The sequence below is a fragment of the Amphiprion ocellaris genome, chromosome 21, assembly GCF_022539595.1.
Source record: "Amphiprion ocellaris isolate individual 3 ecotype Okinawa chromosome 21, ASM2253959v1, whole genome shotgun sequence".
Lineage (NCBI taxonomy): Eukaryota > Metazoa > Chordata > Actinopteri > Pomacentridae > Amphiprion > Amphiprion ocellaris.
In genome coordinates, this window is record NC_072786.1 from 14,195,107 (window position 1) to 14,223,020 (window position 27,914).

A 27,914-nucleotide genomic window follows, 5' to 3' on the forward strand; every position below is an offset into this window, starting at 1 on the left:
AGATTATAATAAAAGGTGCTCAGTGAGTGAGCGAGGTGAGATTTAATGAGAAAAGGCAGCTATGGCTTAGAGGAACAAGACTGAGTATCTAGTTTGGTTTGAAAAATGCAGATAGGAAAAGGTGAAGGAGTGACACCTTGACCTCACTCAGAAACTTCCACTGAGGTGCCTTTGAGCGAAGAACTAAAGTGTCAGCTGGATAAGTGTTTTAGTCTTGCCTTCCTGGATAACAATATGTCAACATGTAACAGCAATTATCCTAAAAAATATAGATTTTCAGGCAGTGTGGAGGAAAAACTTTGGTGCAGGGACACAGGTTAAAGGTGTGCCTCTGTCTGGGAATTAAGCAGACATTACATCTGCTTCAGAGAGCGCAAAATGTGGTAGTGGGCTCAGCAGCCAGATGTTGCCCCCCCCCCAATACTCACCCCTCCAACTAAATCCCCCCTCCTCTCTCGCTCTCTCAATCACACACACGCACACACCTTTTCTATCTCTACCGGGACAAAAACGCACGAATACCACAGTTTGGGGCGCGCGTTTTTTTTTCTTTCTTTTTTACTTTCCCCAACTCTTGGCCGGTCAGAGGTCAGGGTCGGCACCCTCTGGAGGTGGTAACTGTGGATTCAGTGCTTTACTCGGTGACATGTCAGCGGGGCAGGATGTGAGCCTCTGAAAGCCACCAGATAATGTGCGCTTCTTGAAGGAGGAGGCAGGGTGGGAGGCGGCGGCGGCGGCGGCACGGAGATCGTTTGGATGCGTTTAAAAGACTGGTGGTCGTGCGTGCGCCCCATGCTGCGCTGCCAAATCACAACATGGAAGGCATCCTCTGTGGAGCTGGCGTCCGCCCAGCAGATGCAGGAGTGTCTATTACTGACATGACCATGACCTATATAAAAAGGTTTAATGACAAAGCAGTAACATCAGCAGATGTCGTTCAGGAAAAAAAAAGCGCTTTGGCACGGTTTTACGCAGATGGAATAGCGACTTTAATGTGGAGACAGAAACTTGTAGACCGTCAAATATGATTAATTATTTGAATGTTAATCACACTCAACTGATCCCTTGATCTATTTGCTATTAGAACAGCTAGTAAAGTGAAATAATGGAACCTCGTGGGGCATTAAATGGAGTTTGACGACCTGCTCAATTATTTCATTCAGGGTTTTATTGCGCACTGGAGTCATTAAAAGTTACCAGACAGAATAATAGCGGTGGGTGTGGACTTATCACAAAGCTCAGTAGTGGAAGATCAGGCCTGTGATCAAGTTCATTCAATGTCACACAAGGTCAGAATCTGTAATTAAAAATGATTATTTAGATACAGCTGTGTATACATTTGTTTTAGAAACTGTTTACTCAAAGCTATGAGAAAATATCAAAATCCTGTATTAGAAAATGATAAAGGAGGGTTAGTGTTTGTCCACTTTTCTAACTTGTTTCATTTTCGGTGCTTTTTTAAAATTATTTTTTTACTATAATTTCCAAGACTTTCTCTTGTATATTTCTCCATTTTTGCGCAAAAGCCAGAGAAGAAAACCAAGCAGATTTCAAACCTACAGAAATTGCAGCTCATGCACATATTTAACATCCACTGGAACTCTTTAATCTTACCTGTGTCCATGATAGTGACCACAACGCACAGCAGAGCTTGGTAAATCCATACGTTTTTCCCCATGGTTAGAAGTTTGGAGCAGGTTAGAATCCGGATTGAGAGAGAGACAGACTCGGTGTGAAGTCCAGAGCGGCTGATGATCAGCAGAAGACTTCCTCACACAGATGCCACTTGTCCAAGAACCCACACGTCCTCGTTTCAACCCCCTTTTGACTGAAGTTTGTGCTCCTCGCTGTCAGCGTCTCTCCTCACTGCTGTCAAGCTCTGCAGAGCGTTTAAGTAAGCCTTCTAGCCGCTGTTTTCAAAATAAAAGCAGATGTGAGTCATGGGGTTTATTTTCTGATGAAACAGTCTGACGTCCTTACATTACTTCCTACTGTCACACAATTGTTTGTTCTTTTATTTTGAAAATATGTGCTGGTTATTTTATATTTTATTAGTCATTTTTAGAACGGAACCACCTTATAAAGGATCTGTAAGTGTAAATGGTAATTTATAAACAGTGATTTAATAATTTAGCAAAACTTTATGCAGCAGCTGGAAACCATTAATTTGAAGGGAGAAAAGTTGCCAGCTTGCAGAAGCTTTCTCTGGTTTTAGTTTATCTACTTGTCTTGTTTTTTTCCAGCTCTTCAGTTGATCAGATAAACCACTTGACTACACCATACTAAGTAACCTCTGCGCCACTAGTGAAGAGCTGCCATCTGATCCACTTATAAACAACTTAATAACATTTGTAAGCAAAAAAAAAATTGATGAATTGTTGTTAAACAGATCAATTACTCCCTTTTTCTCAACTTTTATGATAGCTGATCTATTACCACTGGGGCTTTTTGGAAAGTAAATTCACTGCGATTTATATAACATATTTTTAAACAGCAGCTGTTGACCCAGATTGCTTTAGAGCAGAGAAAAAAGACTGGTGCTTCAAATTCAACAAACAAGTTTAGATATTTATGTTAAGACCTATAGTGTTTTTGTGATGTGAGTTTACCTGAGTATATTAAATATTACAGATAAACCCAGCACAGTTGTATGAGGTAGCCATGTAATTTACTATATTAAATATTAAGGCTAAGGCCCTGAATAAACAAATAAGAAAATTTTAAATTGTGTATTTCACTGGGTAACCAATGCAAACGAGTTGAACCCAACAGGAGTTGGGAAATGCTGGAATGCGTCAACCACAAAATTCATATACATTCATATCGCCAAAGTGATGTGGGCAACAAGCAACAACACCTTGTCTTAGTGAGTCGGTGGACTCCCTCTTTGGGAGACCATCATGGAACAAACATAGATAGATATATAGATCACAAATACAAAATGTTATAAATAGTACTTTGACGGATTACCAGTAAAGATAAAGACACATTAATTTAACATTTTTGTTGTGAAAACTGTAATGATAAGGTAACTCTCATTTAACAAACATGTAAAATCACATAACCAATTACCTAATTTTCTGTTAGCTGTGACTAATCATATTTAATTTTGCAAATATGTTCATAGTGTCAACATGGTTTCATTTATGAAATAAAAAGGAAATATTTGTGGAATTGTGATGCATTTGAGAATATATTTTAACAGTCTTTATATATAAAACATGTCGGTTTTCTTTAAAAAATTGAAATGTTATGGTTCTTCAAGGTTACAGGATTTTAAAATTAGATTACAGTAGATATGTAAACTCACAATCTAGTTCCATAAAATAAAAAGGACAAATTTTTATGAAATTATAGATTGTATTTACAGTGTATGTTTTCATCAATTTATTTCATTATCGTGTGCTAGAAGGCCATTAAAATAACTTACAGACCTGTGTTGGGCTGGCGGTCATCAGGCAGGATCTTTTTGACAAGATCCTCTTTCTGTCTCTTCTCACTCGCCTCTCTTTGGCTCAGCTCTAAAGGCAGATGGGATTCTTTACATGGTGCGCCAAAGAGCACTTGGCGCAAAGTATTGATTGCATCCTCTGAGGATTTGCCAGTTGCAAAATTCCCAATGCAGCACCAGACAAAGTGCACAGACATGAAGCCTATACGGCACACAACCAGCAGAAAATAGCTCACTGAAGTGTCCCTTAGAAAGACATCAAAACTGCAAAGACTGTTGACACTGAACTCTGGCCAACTGGACCCACTGATACAAAGAAACGCTGGGTTTTGATAGGGCTCCACTCGATCAATCATGTCTGGCAGAGACAGGAATATAGGCTGTTTCCCAGTCAGTGTCATAACTTGTACGCTGCCTCCGCCTATGATTAATGCACTCAATAAATTGACACACATGAGACCGAATTGCACAAACCCGATTTAGTGATGCAGTGCCGTGCCACATCATGAGACAGCATCTTTTCTCAAAGAGGGTCAGCTGTTCTCATGAAAGTCAAATCGTGACAAAGATGAAAAATATCTGTCAGGGACTGAGGGAATGTTTGTCCTGCTGTTCAAACAATCCCCACAGGAGACGGAGATATGAGGGGAAAAAACATGGTCATGGCATAGTCCAGTGGCACATCTCGTAAAGCCTTAAGAACTACAGAGCACAGAGAACACAACTTTATAACCTCCTGTATCTTTATTATAGGATTGTTAGGTTGATTACAGGAGTTTAAAGCATCATAAAGGTACAATAAGGTCACAATAAAGACAACGCTGAGCACCACAGGCTCAGTATAAATCCCTATAGGGACACTGTAAGACATGAAGTGTGTGTGTGTTTAGATGGAGGCAGCTGGAAGTGATCCTAACTAGGTACTAGAGTACAGAACTTTTGTTGGGCTCTAACCCTTATTTGACAGGAAATCCACACTTCAGCCGTTAACGGGCGGCGGGCTTAAAGCCCTCCAGAGAGAGCAGCAGGAGGAAGAATTGGTTTGAGGTAAATGCCAGACGCCCGGCCTTCCCTCATTAAGACGCGTGCAGGTCATTTCGCTTTTCTTTGGTCGCTTTTCCTCCCTTTGGTCTGCATTCGTGTGTGCAGACCAGCAGGTGTACAGGTGTGTGTGTGTGTGTTGCTGGCACTGGTCACCACACACACACACATCACACTCGCAACGTCAATCAGTGTCAGCCCAAAGAGGAAATCCAGACGCTTAGAAAAATCTGTCTTGGAGCAAATTTCTGTAGATTGGTACCTTTTGAATTACAGCTCGCCCTGTCCCATGTGCTTCACAAGCCTTAGGTAAATAAGTTAGGTCTGACAGATGATTATGCATCAAGGGAGAAGATGTTGGAAGTGGGAGTGCTCTTTCATAACACACCAAAGCGAAGGGAGTATTAACTTCCACGATTTATTTTGTTCACTCCAGGCCTGTTCCTGAGGATTCCAAACTGTCAGTCATTCTGCAGTGTTGTTAATTAGAGCATGGGAAGTTTGGCAGCATTATGATGGATCGCAATGATGAGCCACTTTACCTAAATGCTATCTTAAGATGCCATCAGTGTAATTGACACACATTTTATAACCGGCAGTAACAACAGGGTTCAGTTCTTGGAAAGCAAAACCACAAGTATTTTCTTTTCCAGCTAATTTGTGCATCAGCCGTAGCAAATTCCAGCAGCCTAATGTCATCAGAGGTATCCAGAGAGATAACGCTAATGTTCATATTTTTGTTTGTGTTCGATAAATAATCTCAGTGTTTCTGCAGAACTGAGGGAGGATCGGACCTACAAAGACTGAGAATTAAGTAAATAATAAAGTTGGGCTCCCATGAAAGAAAAGAAACTTATATGATTGCTCATTAGATATAATTTTGCCACCCATTTAGTTATGAATTTATCACAGTGTTTGATTTTGATATTTCTGCTTTTGCACTATCCAAAAAGACACTTGGAAACTGCAAGAATTTCCAAAAGGAAGTCTTTTTTTTTTAAGCTAACAAGGAGCAGGTTCCTTCTAACGTGTTCTTGACATATTCCATTTGAGTATCCAGGGCATTAAAGGTGGAGTATGTGATTCTAGTCGAATACATTTTTCTGTCAAATTCAGCGTTCGTGCACCGCCCTGGCTCTGTCAATGGGAAACAAAGTCGCTGGGACAGATCCACATAACGCTGTTACTGCATCTAGTTCATGTTCGTGCTCATGCACAGGACGGGGGTAAAAGGAGAGGCAGTAGAGATGGAAGAAAGGGGGCAGCAGGTGTGAGAGGCAAATCTGGCACATGGCAACTATCCAAATATCAATAGATCTTTCTCCAATATTAAGTAGCATGTGTCTGTATTAGAGAAGGCTGCATTTTTATTGCCTCATTTGTAGGAAACCATTTCTAGGACTCCTATTTTTCAGGACAGCACCAACAATTATATAACAAAGGAAGTAACATTTATATTTTCATCATGGCATCATGTATGACATCAATAAAGCTATTCTATTCTATTCTTTTAATAAAGCAATAATTGCCTTTCTAATGAAGATGGCTGACAATCATAGCATGAGTACCGAATGTGAATCAAGATTGGTTTGTTCAACATTAAAAACTGTTCTGATATCTTCAGTTGAACACCAAAGTCCTTGAGAGCTTGCAAAGTGTGAAAAGCACACTATGATAGTCCTTACGCACGAAAATAATGTTTCAGTACCAAAAGTTGTTTGACAGAAAGGCCTATTTTGGTGGAATAAACCTTTAAAACTCTAAGTAATTGGATACAATGTGGCATTTTAGATGGCATAAACTTATACCATGACTTAAAATCAACCTTCAAACCAGAAGTTGCACACATTAGCAATCATCCAACCTGATATGCAGTGTTGTCGTAAAAATCAAGGGTCCTATAAGTGCGGTCCTGAAACATATCATGTTGCCAGAATTTAAGAGTCCACCTTACATAAAATGTTTACTTCTCATCAGGGTTGGAATCCAAACATTGATAAGCAGCTTGTATGTCATTAGCAGTGTTTCCATAATGCATTTTTAGTTAAGTTAATGGAAACAGCCAAAATTTGCACAAAACATCACTAATTAGAAGATTAAGCTTGAGTTATTTTGTGTTTTTTTTGAAGATTTAATGCACTTCATAGGAAATGGAAACACTTTTCTGAATAAGCTCTGACAGAGCAAACATATAACTCCTATAACTGATTCACTGTTTCTTTCATTGTCTTCACCTCCAGACAGCATGAAACACAGCTGATACCAGCGTACATAAGAGAATAATTACAACAATCCTGATTGAAAATGGTTCCCAAAGACTTCTCTCTGTTGTTCTCTTCTAGATGGCTGAAGTTTTGTTTGTTTCGGCTTCTTTGAGATTTTGTAGCAGTGAACAACTGCTTTATTACAGCTATGGGTACCGTAACATATAGCGGCGTCTCTTGACAACAAGAAGTAGTGAAGTTTATTTGCTCATTAGCAGTTAATGGAATGAGGTGTAATTTAATTTTCCTTTTGTTAAATTTCTGTTAAAAAGTTTGCTTCAAATTTGCATGACAATTATATGGAGATACAGCTGATGCCAAGCTGCCACCAGCTCCAGCTGACATATTAGTTTGCCCAGCTTTAGGTGGTTTCCATACATAACCAGAAGCTAGTGGAAATAAGCCACATATTTTTCTCATTTGACAAGAACAAAATTTACACCACCTGAGTAATCTGAATACTTGCAGTATTAAATATGTGTAAAAATTCCACACAGTGATTTTAAAGGCTGTATTTTTGTGACCATTAATGTGAGTACGTGGCTTGTCTGTTTTGTCATCTTTTTTACTCTTGCTCTTTATGCCTACATAAACACACATCTATTTCATGGCCTGCTGAGCCACGTAAAGAGGTGTGGACAGGGGAAGTGAGGAGGTGGAGGAGGGAGACCCGCAGAGATGGGTGGTTGTGTTCATCATCAGGTGGACTTGAGGAGGAAGGGAGGTTTATGAGATTGTCTGCTGCCGAGGCCAAAACCTGTCAGCATTCACAAAGTGCAGCCTCATTTGGTTCGTTTTCTCACTTGCTCCTTACAGCACGATGCCAACGTGTGTGATTCTGAGCATTTTTACACGAAGCTGATGTTCTTGTCCAGCTGGCAGCTTCGAGTCTCTGATTACTGACATCATGAGCATTTGGGGGAATGTAGCTCAAAGGGCCAGAATCACAAATCTCAAACAACAAAATGCATTAAATTACACTGTGGATGCATATTTAGACTATATACATTCCCTCTTAGTGTGCCAAATATCTTGTATTGAAGTTTAAATCTTTTTGGACAGTTCTTACTTCCATTGCATCACTACGTATATCTCCATCACTCTATTTCTGATTGTGACAGATTTAACCTGCCCTCACCTTATCAGCCTCCAGGTGTCCACACCTTGACCCAGGGCGATATCATTAACAGCACTGACTGTTCTCAATGCAGGACCTTAACTGTTTCCCTCTAATTACTTTACACCCCAGCTGCCCAACAAACACTCCCCCCTTGTCCTTGCTTCCCTCCATTCCTGCACATGAAGGAGGCTAATCACCGGTGTGATCTCCCCCTTTTCACCTCTGACCCCCCCGACACTAGAATAACAACCTCCATACCAGCCCCCCAACCCCTCGACGCTTTCCCCCCCAATTAGGAGGGTGCTTTTTCCCTTGCAGATGACAGATGAGGGGTCAGGGGGTTGTCAGACCCCCTTGCTAGTTTCTCCTCATGCCCACCGAGGGATGAAACGGGAGGACGTACTTGCCTTGGGGAGTGACAAGGAAAAAGGTTTGAGAATGGAAGTCCCACTGACATAGATAAATGACTGTCCGAGAACTGGGCACGGAAGCGAAAGGAGTGGGGAGGCTGGGGTGGCTCAGCAGATGGAAAAAAGACTTGGTGGATGGACTTGAGGAGGAAGAAAGTGATTCAAGGTAAGGAAAGTTGAAGGTTGAGATAGAATGTAGTAGATGAAAGAAAGAGTTCAAACCTCCTAAGAAGAAATAGCTGCACCTGAGGATCATGCTGCAGAAAGACTGACATAAAGGGAACAAGAGGTTGGGACCAGCAGACAGCAAGTGGATGGACGGATTAAATGACCAAAGAAAAACAACTGAAATCGAGACGAGGGGAGGAGAAAGACAGAGATAGATAAGGCAGCGCTTGCTGTGCTGAAACGCAGCAGCGAACCTTTTTCCTCCGCTGCAATAAAAGCAGAGCTGCAGTCCAATGAATCAAGGCGTTGGGGGCTTTCCTCTCTCTGTTGTGTGTTATGTCCACCGCTAATGGGCAGCAGATGTGGAGGTATTTCACAAGTGTGGCTTTGGAAAACATTCCCACACATAAATCCAATTAGGTCGGACCCTGAACACGAGCTATAGCTGGTGAACGTGCTCACGACCGCCCAAACGCTCCACAGACACAGTTGACTTAAATAATCAGATTTTTCACAGCAGGTTGAGGAAGATGTAGACTTAATTAGACTTAAAGACTTTCAAAGCTTAAGTAAACCAATGTTCTAATTCAGGATTTTAGCTATTTGGGTTTGTCTGGTTTTGAAGTTGCGTTGGGTGATGAGCTTTGACTGTTCAGTGTTTGCTGTCAGGACTTTCTTTATGCAGGAGGCCAAAATGACCACACTGAAGACAGAAGATGCGTGTGAGAAATGTCCCAGATTGTACTGAACTGGACCAAAAGACTGAATGTCAGGCCAAAGTTGAATCATCAAATGGGATGCATCTCCTCAGATCACCCGCCCTGGATGAAATAAAGGAAACTAAATGATCATGCTCGAACTGTGCGCCAAGCTAATATACCTCAAGGCAGCAAAACTTCATTGTAATCATGTTTCCTCTGGGAGGTATCCTAAATCCCAAAAGATTTTTTGTTCCTAAAAGTACAAAGCATTGTTTAGAAAAGAGTGCTACAGCCAGTTGATTAAAGTAAGACAAATGGCTTCTAATTGATGAGCATTCAGCACTACTAAAATCACGCAGGTGATAAATGTTGCAGTTTTTCATCAAATCCTTAGGGTAAAAAGTTGAGTTGAAAATGTGTCTTTCATGGTCGTCAAGTAAGCGTGGATTACTTATTGGCATGGAGCAGACATCCTTTCATTTTGAAAGCTTATATTCACAACCCCATTCTTTCTGTCATTACCTGGGGCTCATGATCACAGGTGAGCGCTGGAATACAAAGCATCTGGTAAATCAAAGAGGGTCCTCTTCATCACGACAGTCTGGTAGAAATCCTAAAATAGTGTTGATGCTGCTCTGACCCGTCTATCCTTATTCCATCTCAGGTGGTTTGGGCTAATTAAGACACGTCCTGAGTGTTTACCTTTGGAATATTCCAGGCACGTTCAAAATTTAGGAGACCTTTGGGTAGACCGAGAACTCTCTGGAGAGATTACATATCTCATCTGGCCTTGGAACACCTTGGAATCCACCAGGAAGAGCTGGAAAACTTTGCTGGAGACAGGGACTTCTGGAATGATGGAAGCATCATTTTAGGCTGCCAGTCTAACATCAACATAAACCTTTCTGCAGACTGTTTACTATTGAGATGTTTGCCAATATCCTATATTTCTAACTTATTGTAGGAGATTGCCAATGTCCACACCAATATATGCACATATTTTTCCACCTAATGGCAGAAAACATCAGGTCTATCCTGCAGTGGAATTAACACACTATTCATTCCAATCTTACATGTCCCCCTGGCAGCTGCTGACAGGAAATATGATGCTTTTCAAGTGTACACATTCACTGGGCAAAATATGAAAACTACTTTAACATGAATGTAAAACATGTAATATTTATGTTTATGTAGGATTGTCAAACTAAGCTGCAAACCTTTAGTGTAACAGGCATTATCTGCCTTCACAAACATTATGTCTGTCAATGTTCATTTTGAAACAATACAGATATTTAATTATAAAGTTTTTCTACAGTCGCTGATTAAATTCCTAAAAACTCGTCTCTCTGTATCAAAGTACATTGCAATAGATTATTTCATTAAAGTCAGCATTTGCCATCTTTTTGTAAAGCATTTTGTTTCTCTTTCAGGAAAAGAATTTCATAAATAAAGCTCATTTTTTTACTTTTAGAGAAGAAAATCATTTTAGGCCAAAAGATAATAAGTTTGTACAAGTAATACAACTTTGGCTGGAGTTTGTGGAATGTTAAGGAAAGTTTGGTTAACATTGCCACATTACCGATAACCTGCTCAAATATTCTACATGCTGATCTGAATGCTTTCTGTGAAAACCATTTATTATGCAAACACTGTGCAGGGAGGCCACAACAGAGCAACATATTTTTTCCTCATTTGGGCTTGACCACAGCCAATAACTGGTCTGTTAAACACAAGAAAAGCAACAAACTGACCACAGTTCACATGACCCTGGACGCTGACATCATCCCAGCAGTTTGAGCAGCACATAGGATCTGACCTGGAGGCAGCGCTCAGCGGTGACTGCAGCCTACTGTGTCTGGATCATGAGCTATTGTTTCTAGCGCGGCAGCTGCTGCATGCTTGTCTGGCACCTCATTCACCGCTAACTGGCTCCACGTGTGCAGAAAAGGACAGGTCCAGATACATTACATGCACTTTGTGCACACACACTCTGAGGTGCACATATTACAGTCGTAAATGCACACCTTGCCACACGCCACAGACAGACACACGTGTGCACACACATACACACACATACACACACGGTGACTAATCCCCTGGCTTTAGTGGCACAGCAGGAGTGTGGTGGTCTTGTGTGGCTTTATTAACTAGGGTGGGACGGGGAGAGGTGAGATGGTCGAGCGAGGGATGGAAGGGTGGAGGGAGGTGGAGAGGGAGGACAGAATAGGGCGTGCAGGGAGTCCCACCAGGTGCTAATAGATTTCCTGCAGCTTTGAAACGTTTACGTGCACCGGTCCCCTGGAATGGAGTCGAGTTTCATCTGTGGCAAATTACCCGGACCGAGGTTTGACCTCCCTTCAACACACCCCCCAGACACACGCCTGTGACACACATTCTGACACACCTATTGGGACAGACGTGTGCACACGGTGACACCTGCACAGCACTAACATACATTTTGTGGGTGACATGCCTTTACAAACTCACATTCATATAAATTTTCCCTCATTAAACAAACAGTTCAACATTTTGGGGAAGCTTGTTACTAGAGTCAGAAGTAACAATTGATGACAATCTTATATGTGCTAGAACCACTACTAACTGACCATTAACATTGGAAGCAGGGGGCAACAGCTAGCCTGGTTCTGCCAAAAGATCAAAAACACCCCTAAAAATGTTGTACTTCTTTGAAGTTGTACAGAAAGAGAAATCCAGGATGGGTTTAACTGGGAGTACATGCTGGAGCTACAGTGTGCAACAGAAGTAAGGACAGCCCTGTGCAAATTCACCTAAATGTCCAATGATTTCAAACTGTATCATTGCTCAATAACTGCATTATGTAAGTTGATGAGTAGAGTGTTTTATCCAATGAACAATCAAAAATAGATATTTCGAAAACGCTATACTAAAATATAGATCCCAAGTCAATGCAACAAAAGAAAATACACCTGTGATCGCTGACACACAAGTTAGAAAACCTGTGGTCACTGACACAAAACTAAGTACACCTGGGATTTTGTACCAGCCTAATTTCATGAATGCTGTTATTAAACTATATTATTTTGGACCTATACGCTGTGTCTCTCTGCATCATGGCTCCACATGGAAAAGAATTACCAGTGTAACTGAAATTCATGACCGTAAAACTTCACAAATTTGAAAAATGTCACAGGAAAATCTGTCAAAACACAGTTGATGCAGTAATTAGGCAGTATTGAATGACCCACAGTATCATTATTCAGAGCCATAATGACTATCCTAAAATGACACCATGGACAGTTTGCTGTTTGCAAAATGAAGCTCTGAAAAGCAGGTGGGCAAGTACCACAGACTTGGCAGAGGAATTTCCAGTGGAAATCGGGGTTTGTGTGACAGCTCAGACAGTGTGAAGGACATTGCATCATGTCAGCCTCTAGGGAAAGCATCCAGGAACAACACCATTGCCTGCTCTTTGGCACAAAACTTTAACATTAAATATTATAAAGATGCATGAAAGGAAGCCTGAGCACATTCTTTGGTCAGATGAGATCGAGGCAAATTTATCTGGCTCAGATGAGGTCCAGCATGTTTGGCTTGTAGTCCTGACAATGAAGCACGGAGGTAGCAGTGTGATGACATTATTAGATGGCACCAAAATACTGGCTGACAAGATGACTTCCAGTTACTAGAAGTTTGGCAGAAGAGGATTATTCCAGCTGGTAACGATCCAAAGCACACTGACAAAATCACACAAGAATTTCTAACGAAGAAAAATATGAAAACCACAACCTGATCCTGGCCAAATATATTGCCTGACCTGAATCCAACATAGCATTTTTGGTATTTTAAAGAGAAAGGCCAAAGCAACACAAGCCCTCCAGCAAAGAGCGACTGACAACATGGACTGACTTGTGCCATGCAATAGCTTTAATATGCAACTTTCCTTGAAGGAATAGTTTGACTTGTTTGAAGAGGGGTTGTATGAGGTGCTTATCAATAGTCAATGTATGTGTATGGTTTTAGGAACCAGACAGGATGATGAAAGCTACACAATGAACTGCAGAATTAACAAAACTTGTAAAAAAAAAAAAAATTTGTTTTTATCATTTAATATGCTCTTTTCGAAGCCACCAGACTACATTGATAAAATCAGCAATTTTACCTCTCAGAAAACAATTTGCTGGTCTACTCGCTGTTTGCGAGGGAAAATGATTGTTTTTGAGTCCAGTGGCTCTGAAGAGAGCGATATAACTGCGTCAGTTCCCCATCATAAAGGGCTGTCTGATGGCAGGTGAAGCGGTGAAAAGATTCTAAACTTAGCGTGTTCTTAAACTGATATTGTTTTTGTTTTGTTTTTAGCTGCGGCTTTATTGCGGTGGCTAAATTAAGTTTTGTTGCTGACTCTGTCCACACTAGTTTATTGCTTAGCTTCCATGCTGGTCCTCATGTCTGGTTCTTCAAAATGAAAACCATCATCTACTGTAGGTAAAACACAGACTGTAGGTAAGTACCTAATACGACTCAACTTATAACGCACCCTTTAAAAATCACCAATTGTAATTTTCTAGTGTTACGTTCCCCAGCTTATTTGCACATGAAAATAACCAAGATATAAGTTTAAATGAAATAAGCTCACAAATACGTCACAGGCACATTTTGTCTGATAATGTGTCCTATCCAATTGGTGATAAACTGAAATAACATTGCATTATGGTGATTTTTTTTAAACAAAAGAATGTTGCATGAACACAGATCAAATCCATTATAATGCGATTTAAATGCTTGTTAACATTCTAAAGTCTCTAAACACATTTAAGTCAATTCTTGTGGAAATACAGCTAAAATTTTGCATCAATGCTACAGTTTTCTGTTGCATGTGAAACTGCTGCCATTTTATCATACAATTTTGTATTGTAATGTAAGCAACATTCAAAAACATTCAGATCCTTTTGGGAAATATTACTGCTGCATGTATTGTATTTTTTGTTGAGGTTTATGGTTTTTGCTGCGTATATATTCAAGGAATAAATAGTTTGAAATAGACTAAGATGTCTGCAAGAATGTCTGATAAATATGAAGCTACACCCTGCAGCTGGTTAGAATAAAGTCTGGAAAAAGGGGGAAAGGGCGAGCATATTTTCCAAAAAATGTGAGCAATTTGTTAAGGTTGGTTTACCGATTCATGAGACTGAGATTAGCCTCTTTATCTGGCTCTCAAAAAATCCCCAAAAGCTAAACCGTTCCTTTGAATCTCTCACTCACTTCCACTGCACTAATTATGCATTAACACACATTTGCACTTACTCAGCATGTAATTATCAGAGTGCCACACGCACGGACACACACAGGTGGACCACATGCCAGCCCTTTGATATTTGCGGCGAGGGAGTTTCTGCACTTTCTTGTTTGCATGCTTGTAATTTCTCCCTTTCTCCTTGTGTGTGATTGCGTGAGTCGTCTGCACTAGAGGTGAAGGTTTGTAAATGAGTCAGAGGAGTCACTTTTAGTCTGGAAAGAAGAATATTTGTAGTGTTTTTATGTATATGTTGTATATGTAGGTGTATACATTTACGAGTCTGTTTATCTGTTGTGTATCCGTTGTATGTGTGTATATGTGTGGCCTTGAAAAATGTCAGCATCTGCATATAGCTCCAGCTGTGAGATGCAGCTGTAGTAGACAAAGCTTGGCGTGTCAGAAGATCTTTAAGAGATTCAGCTCTCTGTGTGTGCCAGACTGTGGCGCTTAATCACACAGTGTTATTCCACGTGGCCGAAACGCTGACTCGCCATCCTGATCAGACACCTGGGGCTCGCAGCAGCGGAAATAACTCACGCTCTACCAGAAGAAAACATGTCTGCCCTGACTTCGTATCTGTGTTATGTAACTGAGTTGTATCTCATCTATCTGATAGGCGTCTGTCGGTGAGACCCCATTAAAGTCTGCGCGACTGCTTGTCTGGCAGAGTTAGTCATTGTTTGCGACTCTGAGGATGAATTTGTTTGCTTGGTGTGTCAGTCAGTGGGGCGATCGGCCAGCCAGTCAACGATAGTCATAACAATGGGGGGAGATGCAGATGCTGACAAATCACAGACAATCCACTTTACTATGACGATGTACTCTGTTTCAATGAGTGATTCACGCTGTATCACTGTCCTGTCAGCAGTTTAGTCTTATCAAAAGAGAAACTATCATTTCCTTTAGTGCTGCATTACTGGAATCACGCAAACACAGATCCTTAGTTATCTAGCAATGAAGATAGCTTTGGTTTCATTTGCCAGAAATGTGCATCTCCATTCTAATCCATTAGAGATTAAATGCATTTTATTCGTGATCTTAATAATTTTGACCCAATTTTATTATAACCAGTGTTGAGAGAAACAGAGTAGATGCAATGAAGGTACAAATTTAAAGTGAATAAAAATAAAAATGTAGCTTCTTTTCTTAGAGTTAATCCACACCCTCATCAGGAGCGGCTTGAAATTACAATGATGGGATAGCATGGACAGCACACAGACATTTGACCAGCGACTACAAAAGACACTTTAAAATGCAGCATTAATTAAACAACATGATACCACAGATGTCAGGTGAAAGACGAGAACGGGCTGTTGGCATAGCCAGACCCTTGAATGTCCACAACTCCACCATTTGTCATCTGAAAAATCATTTCAGACAGCACGATACTACAATCTGCCAATCTGCTCTTAATGGACCAGTCCAACAATATGATCCCATCCCCCCAAAATATCTGCCACCAAGCCCTTCACAGAAGAGTGGGAAAGCATTCCACAAACAGCAGCGACAACCTCATTAACTCCATGAGCCAAAGATGTCTGGCGCTATGTGATGCAAATGGTGGACACAGCGACATGTCATTTCTGGTTTATGACCCCATACTCCATCTGCCCAGTGTCATTTCCAGTACAGTGCATACTTGGTTGTTTCATGACATCTATTCTGGTGTGGAGATGCTGTGTTTTGGAACAACAAATACTTTCCCCCCGTGCCAAAAAGAATGGCTAGAATTTAATAAAATAGGACATGCTGAATTTATATATTGTGCAAAATATGACTAACTGCATTTATTTACAGTTTTGACCCAAATACATGGTAACAGTTACATTCTGAAAATCAATAAATTACATAAAGGTATGACTTTAAGTTGTAGTTGAGTTGTAGTTAAATTGCTAAGCTAGTGAGCTACCTACTTGGCTGAATTGCTAGCTAACTGCAGCTTGTTAGCATTGCCAACAGAGTTACAAGCTTGCTAAGCAGGTCTAGCTAACAAACAAACCACTAGGTATAAACAGTCCATTCACGACCTGTACAAAGTTTATTATATTTTTAGTCAATTATTTCTCCACTAATATATAACATATACAACTCCGGGAGCTAGCAAACCAAACATTCAGCAAGACACCTGAAGGCGAGCGATGGAAGCTAAATGCAAATTAAACAAAAGAGTCCAAAAAAAAAATGAAGGCAAAAGAACAAGAGGTAGGCAAACAAACAAAATAGCAACTAAAAGAGCGAAAAACAAGGTTATAGCTCCGCCCACACGGGCTAATTGGGAGACAAGACACAGGTGAAACAGATCAGCAATCAAAAGGACAGGAAAACACCCAAAGACAGAAAGCAGAAGCACCTGAGATAAACAATTCAGGGAACTTCAAAATAAAATGGGGATCTATACATAGATAAACAGAGGGAGCACACAGGGAAACACAGGAGACTTGAGGAAAAGGAAAACACATGGGAGATTACCCTTAAAACAAAACCAGAGACCAAGACCACGACACCTACCTGAAACGTCTGGAAACTTTTAACCAACCATTTGAGAAGCACAAGCTTTTGCTGATTGCTTCCCTGCTCTGTGCAGGATCACTGAATTAGGCCTTATCCAATCTAACGTGGATAATCTGTTAACACGACCATCATTTTGTAAAACATCCCAGCACATGGGAGAATGCACAAATGACTACAAGCATTGTAATTCTAACATGCTGGGCCAATCTGCATCAATCACATGCCAAATACCAGAGAAGAACATTCTGTCATTTCATTGTTTTAGTGAACTTGAAACTCAGTAAAATTGGGCAAATCAGACACAGAGGGTTTTTGGTGCATCAGTGCCAAACTAAGTTGTCTTGCCAGTGCTAACGAAATGTAAGGGCCTGTATTCTGTAATCTGCAGTAAAATAAGTTGTTAAAGCAGCACTGACTGTTTTCCCCAAATTTCTAAAACACATTGCCGAATCAATAACAAATAAATAAGGGCTTTCCTGAAACTCTCACATAAACTCCACAGGACAATGATGTTTTTCCATCAATCTTCAGGAGCATTTTTTCTCTTTCCTGTTTCAGGCTCCATCATTTAAAGACAACGTTTTGACAGCTTGTTTCTTTTTCACCTCCAGTGTGTCTGCAAATCTTTGGAAGTGCTCCTCTGTTTTCTCTCCTCTCCCCTGAGATAAGGACCACTCATATTTCCAGTCAAGGACAGCTGATACAAAACTGTGGGCGATGCTGGTGATTCAAAAACCACATCAAACCTCCGGTTCTGGTCACTGCACGGTCCGATGAGCGAGAGCGTCCCACATCTGCGCTGGTTATTTTTCTGTTTTCCCTATACAGCTGGGGCCTTCGCTTTAGCCTCACTTTCTCTGCGGCCAAAGAAACATGAAAGGAACATGAAAAGCCAATGCTACCAGACTGCTGCAATTACAACAAAGTGAGTGCATTAATGACCAGCAGATGAGTCACAAAGTAAAAGGACTCCCAACAAGGATCCAAAGCGATGCAGAGACAACGGTGCAGGTGGGGGATATTTGGAATTCGAGCTGTTTGGTAAATACGAGGGAAAGGCTTTGACTTCGCCAAGTCAATTGTGTAAACCTCCGGTTTTCACGAAGCTTTCAGGTGGTTCAAATTGCCGAACACCATGTAAATAATTTTTTGCAAATTTTTGGAGGAAGTGCATCATTGCAGGGTTTCTACACACAAGAATCATTCTGAAGTTGATCACATATGACACATTTGTTTACATGGAACATATAAGACACTTATGTCTTTGTCTTTCACACTTTAGAGCTGAACATTTTCTTTATTCCAAGTTTCAAGTCCACCACATTTGCCTTCCTAGTTGCTGAAATTTTTGCATAAAGGTGCAACTGAAAATGCAATGTGACATGCTTATCAAGCTATCGTTATCTGCAAATGATTGCAAGCTAACTTGAATTAAAAATTTCTCTTAACAAAGTCATATCAGAGGGTTGTCCTATTAATAGTGTAGTAGTGAAGAGTGCTTTCATTGCATGAGACTCTTATGGAATGGTAACAATTGCTCCAGGTATCAGTCAATTCTCACGTATAAGCAAACTTTAGATTTTGATTACATAACTTATGAAAATCCAAATTAGTGGTCTTTTTTTGTCCTTTGCAAGTGACAAAGTAATGAATTGGATAATCCCTTTGAAGGTGTCCATTATCAGGAATTAATGTACTCAAAGTATGGTTTTGGCCTCCATGTAATCCATTATTTAATGATAATGTGCACCTTATTGGGCATTGTCTCTCATGTGAATCTCAGACCACTGCTCTGGAAGGTCCCATATGGTAAAAATCTGATTTTTATTGTGCTTTGTGGTTGTTTTAAACTTGGAGGTGTAAAGTAAGAGCTGTCAAGATATAAAGACGTTTACTTCCACCATCCCTCAAGCCCCTCCACAACTAGACAGCCTCCCAGCTTTACAAGCTAGTAACAGTTTTATCGAGCTGTTGCCTACCAGCTAAGGAACAAACAGTCATCAAGCTCCCCCCTCATCGTCCGTTGTTTCCAGGTGACAGTCTGCCAGGTTTACTTTCTAGAGTTGCTTCTGCTAACTCTAAAACGGCTCGGCCACAAGCAAAACACACCAAATGTTCTGCTGTTGGCTGCAAGACTGAACACAAGAGTCTTCATGCACTCCCAGCATCTAAGTAACTGAATACAAAGGGAAATACTTATATTTCCGATGGACATAAGTGTTTTTCAGGCTAATGTGGCTACTGTCACCATTAGCTTTCATCATAGGCCCACTAGTCAGAGCTCAGCGGAAATTGTAAGAAATCCTCCATGTGGTAATGATTGGGATGATAAACCAAAACTGGTACATAAAGGCAGACATTGTGCCAGTGTCTTACGTAAACTGCAGCGTAATGTTTTCGTGAAACTACAGGCTACCAGGAGCCGATGAAAGTCAGCCATACCTTTACTGTAACCTCCTTCAACATAATCTAATATCCAAAAAAAGGCATAAGAATGTCAGGACTTGCATGCATTTGACTGCTGACCCTCAGGGTACAGACTTTCTGAATAAAAGAGGCACAGTGGAAAAAAACAAACTAAACATATCAATCTCAGCTCCCTTAAATGAGATCCCCTGGTGCCTTGTAAGTATCACAAGATATTTATGACAGCAGTTGTGATTAGGTTTTGAGCCCTTGCCAAACAAATGCCTTTATGAGGTGTTTGAAATTTAAATGAAAGGGTATGAACTTCATTTGGGGATTGGGGTTGTTACAGATGTCCCTCCTGAGCCCCCAAGTCAAACCTTTAAAATTACATAGAAAAGCTGGAAGGCAGGAGATGTGGAACAAAAAAAAGCCTCAACAATGCCTTGGTGGTCTCATTCTTGCTCTTTGTTGTCAGTTGGGTCTCAAAATGCTGTTTCTTCCAACCCCAACCCACAAAGTTGTTCTTTCTTCCCAACAAGCATGTGCCTACTGGGTCCTTTGTAGCCTACATCTGTGCAGAAACAAAACTTTCTCAGTGGTGGTCAGCTGGGGTTTGTCTGCGGGAACAAAACAGGTTCCGTGTGGGGACAATGTATTTCTCGGTAACCTAAAACCACGTCAGATCGCTTTCACGGAACAGGAAAGCAGAATGTAGAACCCATATCTTCTTCATCTAGCACGGTGAGGAATGCAAGAGTAAGCATTAGCTGAGAAGAGGGAGAGAAGGGGAGTTCTGAAAGCAGGACATGCATATAAATGAAGTGGTGAGGAGCTGCAGCATTTAGGATATCACTTTATAAAGCACTTAAAGGTTCACTCTGGTGCATAAATGACATGCGACACCATCTCTTGGAGAGTCCAATTTTTGGAAAAACAAATCTGCTGGTGTAATGAGAGGACTGTTAATACTTACAAATGTAATTACTTACATAATAAACTTTTCATATTTACTCTAGAGGCCGTTTACTTATTGGACTTGGGGCCAGATATCAATCAGTGACAGAGGGACACAAGCCCAGCGACTTAGGATAACAATCAAAAACACAACAGGGGTGACCTCTCAGTGTAAACCAACAGGGTCATCTTGTTGCCAGACACGAAATCCAGAGCCCCTGGCAGGAAATCCACCGAGTGCTGTTGACATCGCAACTCATCCGTGACAGACAAGGAATAACACTTTTGGAGAGGAAGAGTTTGGAGGGGGGCGAAAGTGGAGTCCAAGAAAGACAGGGTGCTGTCACCGGAAAACACGGCTTTTAGCATGATAATAAATCTTTCATACAATATTCACTCAAGGAAAGAAAATGCATTAAAAACAGAGATTACAAATGTGAAAAATATGCTACGGGTAAATAAAAGAAACCCAAACTTACCGCTTACGGCTTACTGTATAGACTGGAGTCCTGGAGAAATGCAGTTTAATTTTTTTGCATTACTCTGATGATAAATTATATTTTGAATTCTTTTTCTGGACTGGCTGCAGAGTCGTTCATGTTGTACTTTTCGGTCGATGCTGTAATCAATTTCTGTCACAGGATCTGTAAAATATATAATTACATATTATTGGCCTCTGTGCAGTCGTTCAGCAGCTGTGCTACCAACAATAAAGACCATTTTTTTATTAAAAATAAATACTAAAGACATCGTAATTGGTCTCATTTAAAATGTCCCCGAGCACCTAAAGGATTTCAGTTTTCCTTCATTCTTCATGACTTTGCAGCACAATACAGAACCAGGGTTGGTTTTAATGTCCACAATAAAGAGTAAAATGAGCCTGTAGTTTGTCTTTGGGGGGCAGTGAGGAATAGTAGCTCTAAGACTCTGAACTTGAGCACAGCTGGTTTCAGGTTCAAGTGTAAAGCGGGCTGCGTTAACGAGAAAGTCACTTACCATTTGATCAACATGCAACAGGGAAAACAGGAATTACTGTAAATTTATGACCAGAGGCACATTACGGGCCGTTGTTAATGGATGTGTCCTTGAGCCAAATTCAGTGTTGTGGAGAGATGTGGCTGGACCTACGAGTCCTTCGTTTCTTTTCCTGGACATTGTTGATCTTGGCTGGACGTCAGGTTCTGATGTTGGCTAGACACTGGGAGAGCAGGCTCGGTGCTTCCTTCTCATTCTCACACACATTTGGATGGGAAATGTGTGTTGGCCATGTGACAGAAGCTAGTAATCTGATCTACTGTTGAAAAAAAATGGTATTTTGCAAGTAAAAGGACATCAGCCAGAACTCTAAACGCGAAGCAGCATATAGTAATCATAAATTTTTATTCTGAATATACCTTATTTGCACATGAATAAACACTTTTTTCCTCCCCAGGATTATAAACATTGTTCTTTTTTCTTTTTGTTGAGAACAACAGTGGTTTTTGTACAATTTTTTACAGGACTGATTCTGGAGAATCAAGTTCCACTAAAGTGTAACATGTTAAAGCACAATCGAGGGAGACTGACAGCGAGGTCCACCAAGACCCTCCCAAAGCTGCTGAGGTGTGACTTGGTGGATGCCTCCATCAAAAAGCCTGCTGTAAAACCGAAGGTAGAGCAAGATTTGATACTCTGTCAATCACCTGCCAAAGAGTGGCAGCAAGGTAACAGACACACAAAAAAAGAAACCGACACACACACACACACACACACACACACACACACACACACACACACACACACACACACACACACACACACACACACACACACACATTAAGCAGTCCTCAAGATTCCTGAAATAAAAAGGCCAACCCACACGATCCATACGGAGAGCACCAACAGAATCAAAAACACTTCATATCACATCGAGACTATATTATTCCTGAGGTGACAGCATCTGATTTTAGCACTTAAAGAGTAGGGTGGAACATCTGAATAACTATGGAGCTCAAGTTCAATCTCCAGTGTTTTTCTGTGCGTTTCCAAAAGGATCCTCTTGGAGCATTTTAGGTGGTCTGTGTTTTCACTCATTTCATCTTTACAGTGTACTCCTCTGCCCAAAAGGACTTGAATGACCATACCAGCATTTAGGCCGTAATAACTACACTTCATGTACACTTAACTAAAATTACTGCCAAAAAAGTCCCATTATTTGATATTTGGATGTATTTTTTTTTCTGTTTCAGTTCCACGAGTGTCCACTCATGTTCATACAGGATAAAATTTAATCAGAAGACTCCTCAAATCTGCTTGAGCTATGGGATGCACCACATCAAATCTGCATTAATTTACTGTGTGGTAACTCTGTGGTGACATCTCTCAGTGACAATACAACTTATCAGTTATCAAACATCAATTACAACTAAATTAACACCTAATTTGAGGTTTACTGGGATGGATTACTGTTACCATTTAATTATCAGACTGTACACAAATGAATGAAAATTAATGGCTTCCTGGAAGAGGAGCAAGACTAGTGTCTGCAACCACACTAGCTGCTCTAAGAAACAGTACTATGCACAGTGATCTTTTGAGCTAACTGCTAATGTCAGCATGTAACATATTCACAATGACAATGGCAACTGGCTGATGTTACCAGGTATCATGTTTATCATGAGCACCACTGTTGTTTAGTGAGTTAGCATTTTCTGATTGGAAAAAAAGTAGCATTTTTTTCAGATGATTGTGCCAGAAGAAAAGTCAGAGAATTACAAAAGATATTTCAATTCCTACCGAAAGCGACGTAAACATGCACACCTAATTCCGTGTCATTCAAGCTAGTGGCTAAAACCAATCAGCAGTCAGCAGGGCTGAAAAATGGGTGGAAGTGCCAAAAAGTGCAGTTCCTCAAATGGCCACTCGTGGCTGAATCAAAAAGTGAGTCCATTCCCAGAGACCCCCATGTTAAATTGACCAAATTTACAGCAGAAATATACATGATTACAGCCTGGTGCAAAATTTAGTTTTGGCTTCTACAGTTAATTTACCAGTTCATGACAATGGCACGGAGGGAGAATTCCTTTTTAACTCATCTATTTAAATTGTATTAGGGCTAAAAATTATGCATCATTAAGGGCGAGGACGCTTTGACTGACAGATGCATGCCATCAAATGACAGTCCATGTTTGCATGGCCCACCTCAGTTCAATAATGCTCCACCCCTTCACTCATTTTTGGAGTAGCTGAGAGCGAGGTGGACTCAGGCACTGCCAAGATGGCGACTGCAAGAGTCACAACACTGAGTCAAAATGCTGGGTTACGTTACATAACACATTTTCTGTTGATAACAGTTGTCTGTGAAGATGGAGTCATCCAACTCTTTCTCCATGTCAGAGTTAGCATCGTCAACCATATCCTTTCCCCAGTACTCTCTCTCAATTTGGTTAAAAAGCTCATCTGGGGCATGACTGAGGACTCAGCATCGTCATTTCCACCTGGCTCCGGTTGGCTTGAGGCTAATAAATGTAAGTTGTGACCTTAGCAGTGGCTGCTGACAGGCTAATGCTAGCTACACACCAATGAGGCTCACCTTGACACATTAGCCCGAGTTACACAAATGTCAGCTACCTAACTGTCAACAGCTGGACAGAAACAGCTTATGTATCTACGAACGTGTAACGCACAAACCAGATTGTGGCCGTAACTACATTTGGCGATATGCTACTGCATGGAATGCCTGACAGCTGTTGAGCAGCTAACCAAGGTGGCCTGGATGCCTTGCAGAAGTAATGTAGTTCCTCCTGTGAAGAAAGCAAGAATGAATCAGGAGGGATAGTTGACTGATGGTCTCATACCACCACGGTCAACAATCTCTTCTTGGAGTGAAGCCCTGAGGTCGATCTGTCTGTCAAGGGCAGACGTGGTGTCATTAGAGCTTTAGTCGTTGGTTACGCTAGGTGACTCCAATAGCAAAACAGTGAGCACAGTAAGAGAAAGAACCACTATTCAGGAAAGCTGTGCATGACGTCATGTAGGGTTTGTCCATGTTGGTATACAGACCAGTGTAAAACCCCATGACCTATTGGTAGCACAAAAGACAAGGTAAAGGGAACATCAAACTCATAAAGACTAAAGAAATTTAAAAAATCAAGGGATCAAAAACACCTTTGGGAATCATGTTCGGTGCAATTTCTGTACTATTAATGACAAACCATCCAAAAGCTGACATTTCTGTCAGGCCCAAAGTGGTGGTCATTGCTAAACGTTTCTCAAACACTACACTATGGTTTGCAAAGTAGTTGTCAGCAATCTAAACGATTCATGATTTGTAGTCATTGAGCCAAATAGCTGGTATGGTTCTTTAAATTGTAGTGAATCACACATGGCTTGAACCGGTCAGACTGACAGGAGTGCTTTCAAACATACGCTGGCCAATCAGGTTCGCCTTCCCGAGCCGACTCAGGACAGAGCCAAATGCTGTCTCCCCAAGAGAACGGCAGTATTAGCTGATCACACCTTATTATATCACGAACACATGCCTGACACTCAGGATATTATGCTTCCCAACATTACACACTAAAGCAGGAGCACACCGGATAGTTTTGTTAAGAAAGATTATCAGCCATTACCATGCAGCACAGGGAAACAATTTTTGAGACTTACATCTTGCCTTGGTAACATTGCATAAATGTTATATTACGATAATAGGTTTCTCCACAAGAGAATAGGAGTCCTAATGTATATGGCACTTGATATTCTTGAGAGTTAGTAAAAGAGGAGCATAAATACCATGTTAGTTTCACCACATTGTTTTTGTTGAAAGGTTATAGTTAAAGATAGAGGAAAACACAGAGTAAAGAGTGCACCTCAGACTAGTTGGAAAATTACTGATGAGGATTTAATGAAAGTGGTTGAAGCTTTGCCACAAAAGACGCCTGCAGCTAGAAAACCTCGATTTGACATGGAAGAATGCTCATTATATAAAAACTGACATTATTTAGCGTAATGTAATTATTTAGCTAAAACAAGAAATCTAAAGAGGGCGAAGCAAATGTTAGTGGTAACGTGATGCACATAGCCTCATTATGTGGTTTTCACTTCCCCACAGTATTAAGTAACTTCCTGCAAACATCCGTGAGTGTTTATAGATTACAAACTTGCCCTCCCTGGTTTTGTTTTAGTGGTGTAACTAGCGTCCTCAGATTTCATTCCCTGTTGATGTTTTGAATGCCAAACACAGATAAGCGTTGAATTTTCAAATGAAATGGAACATTTGATGCCAATGCTCGACATGTAGGAACTTTTTCAAGTGGAACTGTGAACTGGAAGGATATTTGGTGGTTTCTGGGGGGGTGTAATTAGTTGGTAAAACCGCGGTATTCATCCCTAAAGATATCAAGTTACACAATGATTGCAGCTCTGGCACATCTCTCCTTTGTGAGTAAACTGATAGAGTTTCACACAGAGAAGACTGTATGAGTGATTTTAACCTGTGATTGTTAGTTCTGAATGCCAGAAATAATGATCAAAATGCGTCAAGTGCAGCTGGTTTTAAGTGAAAATGACATTTTCAAATGATAATCAGAGTCATTATATTCCACTAATCCTCAAGGCTGTGTAAATACATAAATTAACCATAAAAACTCAGCAAATCTGTTTCCACATGTTGCATCTTCAAAACATCTTGAAATCCATTAATTCCTTCAACTTTTAGCTGCTTTATGAATCCAGTTTTGGTCCAGTTTTAGTTCCTTATTATTATTTTGGCAGATTTGACTGATTAGTGCATTTTTTTTTTTTTTAAAAAAAGGTAAATCTATTTAACTGACACTATTCCATTAAAGCCATTTACTGTAATAGCACATTTTCTCCATGATTTTGTTAAGTTTTGTAACTAATGTGAGAAGAAGGCACACAAAAGGAAACTTATATTGCAGAATAGGATATATGGAGTCAAAAGGATCATAAGCATGGACTGACTGCAGTTCTATAGTGGTTTCCACTAGGTGATATCACAGTAAATAAACTGCAAATCAACTTCTATGCAGAGACAGAGGCAGTTCTTCAGCGAGGAGACCAAACTGTAAAGACAAATAATAGCTGCACTTTGAAATGCAGTGCAGATAGTAGTCATTTAATTTAAAAAGTGACAGCAGTGATTACACATGTACTGTTTTCCCTTTTTTAGACCGACCTGTCAAGTACAAATTCTCCTACAATCCCTTGTTTAGCTTCTTTCATGGTGGCGATAAAACAAACAGTAAAACGCTGTCCTGACACTTCATTCAAATAACCAATAAATAGTAAAATAATTAAATACTACACTTCTTTCCATTCAGCAACCACAGTCTAAAAAGGGTTCATCTGAGTCACACAGTCCACATGGCACTAGAGATTTCGTCCAATGAGCACGCAGAGGACACCAGCCAGGCTTGTCCTGATTGGTCAATGCCTGCTATGGCAGCAAATTTTTCACCGTAGCGATCCGACATCAGGGCAGAAAATCGAGATACGTTTATCGTTTCCGATCGGGGTGGATAGTTAGATGATCAGCTACAAAGTTAAAATCTGTACACTCAGAAACAAGCGCTCTGTGGCAGTAGAAGGGTTGGCGTTTGTGCATAAACATAACAATGAACATGATTTCCACACTGCAAATACAGTATCTACACGAAAGAACGGCGGAGCGAAGTGAAGGCGATGCCCTCAGAGACACTGTGAAAATGTTCTGGGTGGTGTTATTGAAAAAATCAAGACTGAGACAACATTATTATCAGCAACCCAGCTGAGGCAAACGAAGGGCAAGAGCTCGTGATGCAACAATTTGGCATCTCTTACTGAAATCTAAGCCAAATTCTCAACCAGAAAAACAATAAATACCTAATAACTAACCACTGCAAATCGATTCAAAGTAAAGTTTTTGCAAAGGGCAGCGCTGCTTCTGGCAGTGGTGAATAAAACTGCTCAACATCTTGAATAAACAGCAAGTCCCCCCCATCGTGATTTAAATTCCTCTGACACTATAAGGCAGTCCAATCTCTGTCATCATTGACATCCAGCCAGATGAAGTTCAGAAGTCGCCAATCAAAATGAATCTCCGGATTCCTGTAATCTCAGCTGGCGGGGACCATTGAAAGGGATAGGTCGAGGTCTTTTCTTATCATTCAAATCATTATCTTCTGATATACATTTCTTTCGTCACTTGTACCCTGGTGAAATCACTTTGAGAACCCCCTGAAAATAAAGGTGTCGAAGGAAGAAACTGGCAGAATGTGGGGCTCACAGGTTTTTTTTGAGTTTGTTACAAGCGCTTCTCGTCGGGCGTTCCTCATTTCGGTGGCAGCGCTGCATGCTGGTTGCCATGTTGGAGATACGGAGGGAGGGCGATGGAGGGTGTGATTGGGGGTTGTTCAGACGTCATGATGGGATGGCGTGGTGTCTGGAGTCGGTCACAACCCAGAGCAGCAGCAGCTGGAGGGCCACCATTAGCCACAGGGAAGGACTCAGGCCTGACACCCCGCCACAGTCAGGGTCCTCCTCCTGGTGCCGAGCAGGGAGGAAAATAAGTTACTGCTTGTTAAAATCAACACAATCAACACTTAACTGACCGTTTGCTAAACCTCTCTCCC

General features: G+C 40.8%; 2 protein-coding genes across 3 annotated transcripts in view; both read right to left on the reverse strand.

Moving 5' to 3' along the window:
• Positions 1-8,058, reverse strand: part of hgfa (hepatocyte growth factor a) — a 29,825-nt gene extending 21,767 nt beyond the window's left edge. The window contains exon 1 of one of the 2 annotated variants that reach the window (XM_023263301.3): positions 1,615-8,058. In XM_023263301.3, coding sequence (XP_023119069.2) covers positions 1,615-1,678 — 64 coding nt within the window. In that variant the 5' untranslated portion in view covers positions 1,679-8,058. The remainder of the gene's footprint in view (positions 1-1,614) is intronic. The other variant, XM_035944927.2, reaches the window with a different exon arrangement.
• Positions 8,059-21,667: 13,609 nt separating this feature from the next.
• The window catches only part of cacna2d1a (calcium channel, voltage-dependent, alpha 2/delta subunit 1a), a 121,950-nt gene continuing 115,703 nt past the window's right edge, over positions 21,668-27,914 (reverse strand). The window contains exon 39 of the mRNA XM_055006822.1: positions 21,668-27,825. Within this exon, the coding sequence (XP_054862797.1) occupies positions 27,703-27,825 (123 nt within the window). The 3' untranslated portion in view covers positions 21,668-27,702. The remainder of the gene's footprint in view (positions 27,826-27,914) is intronic.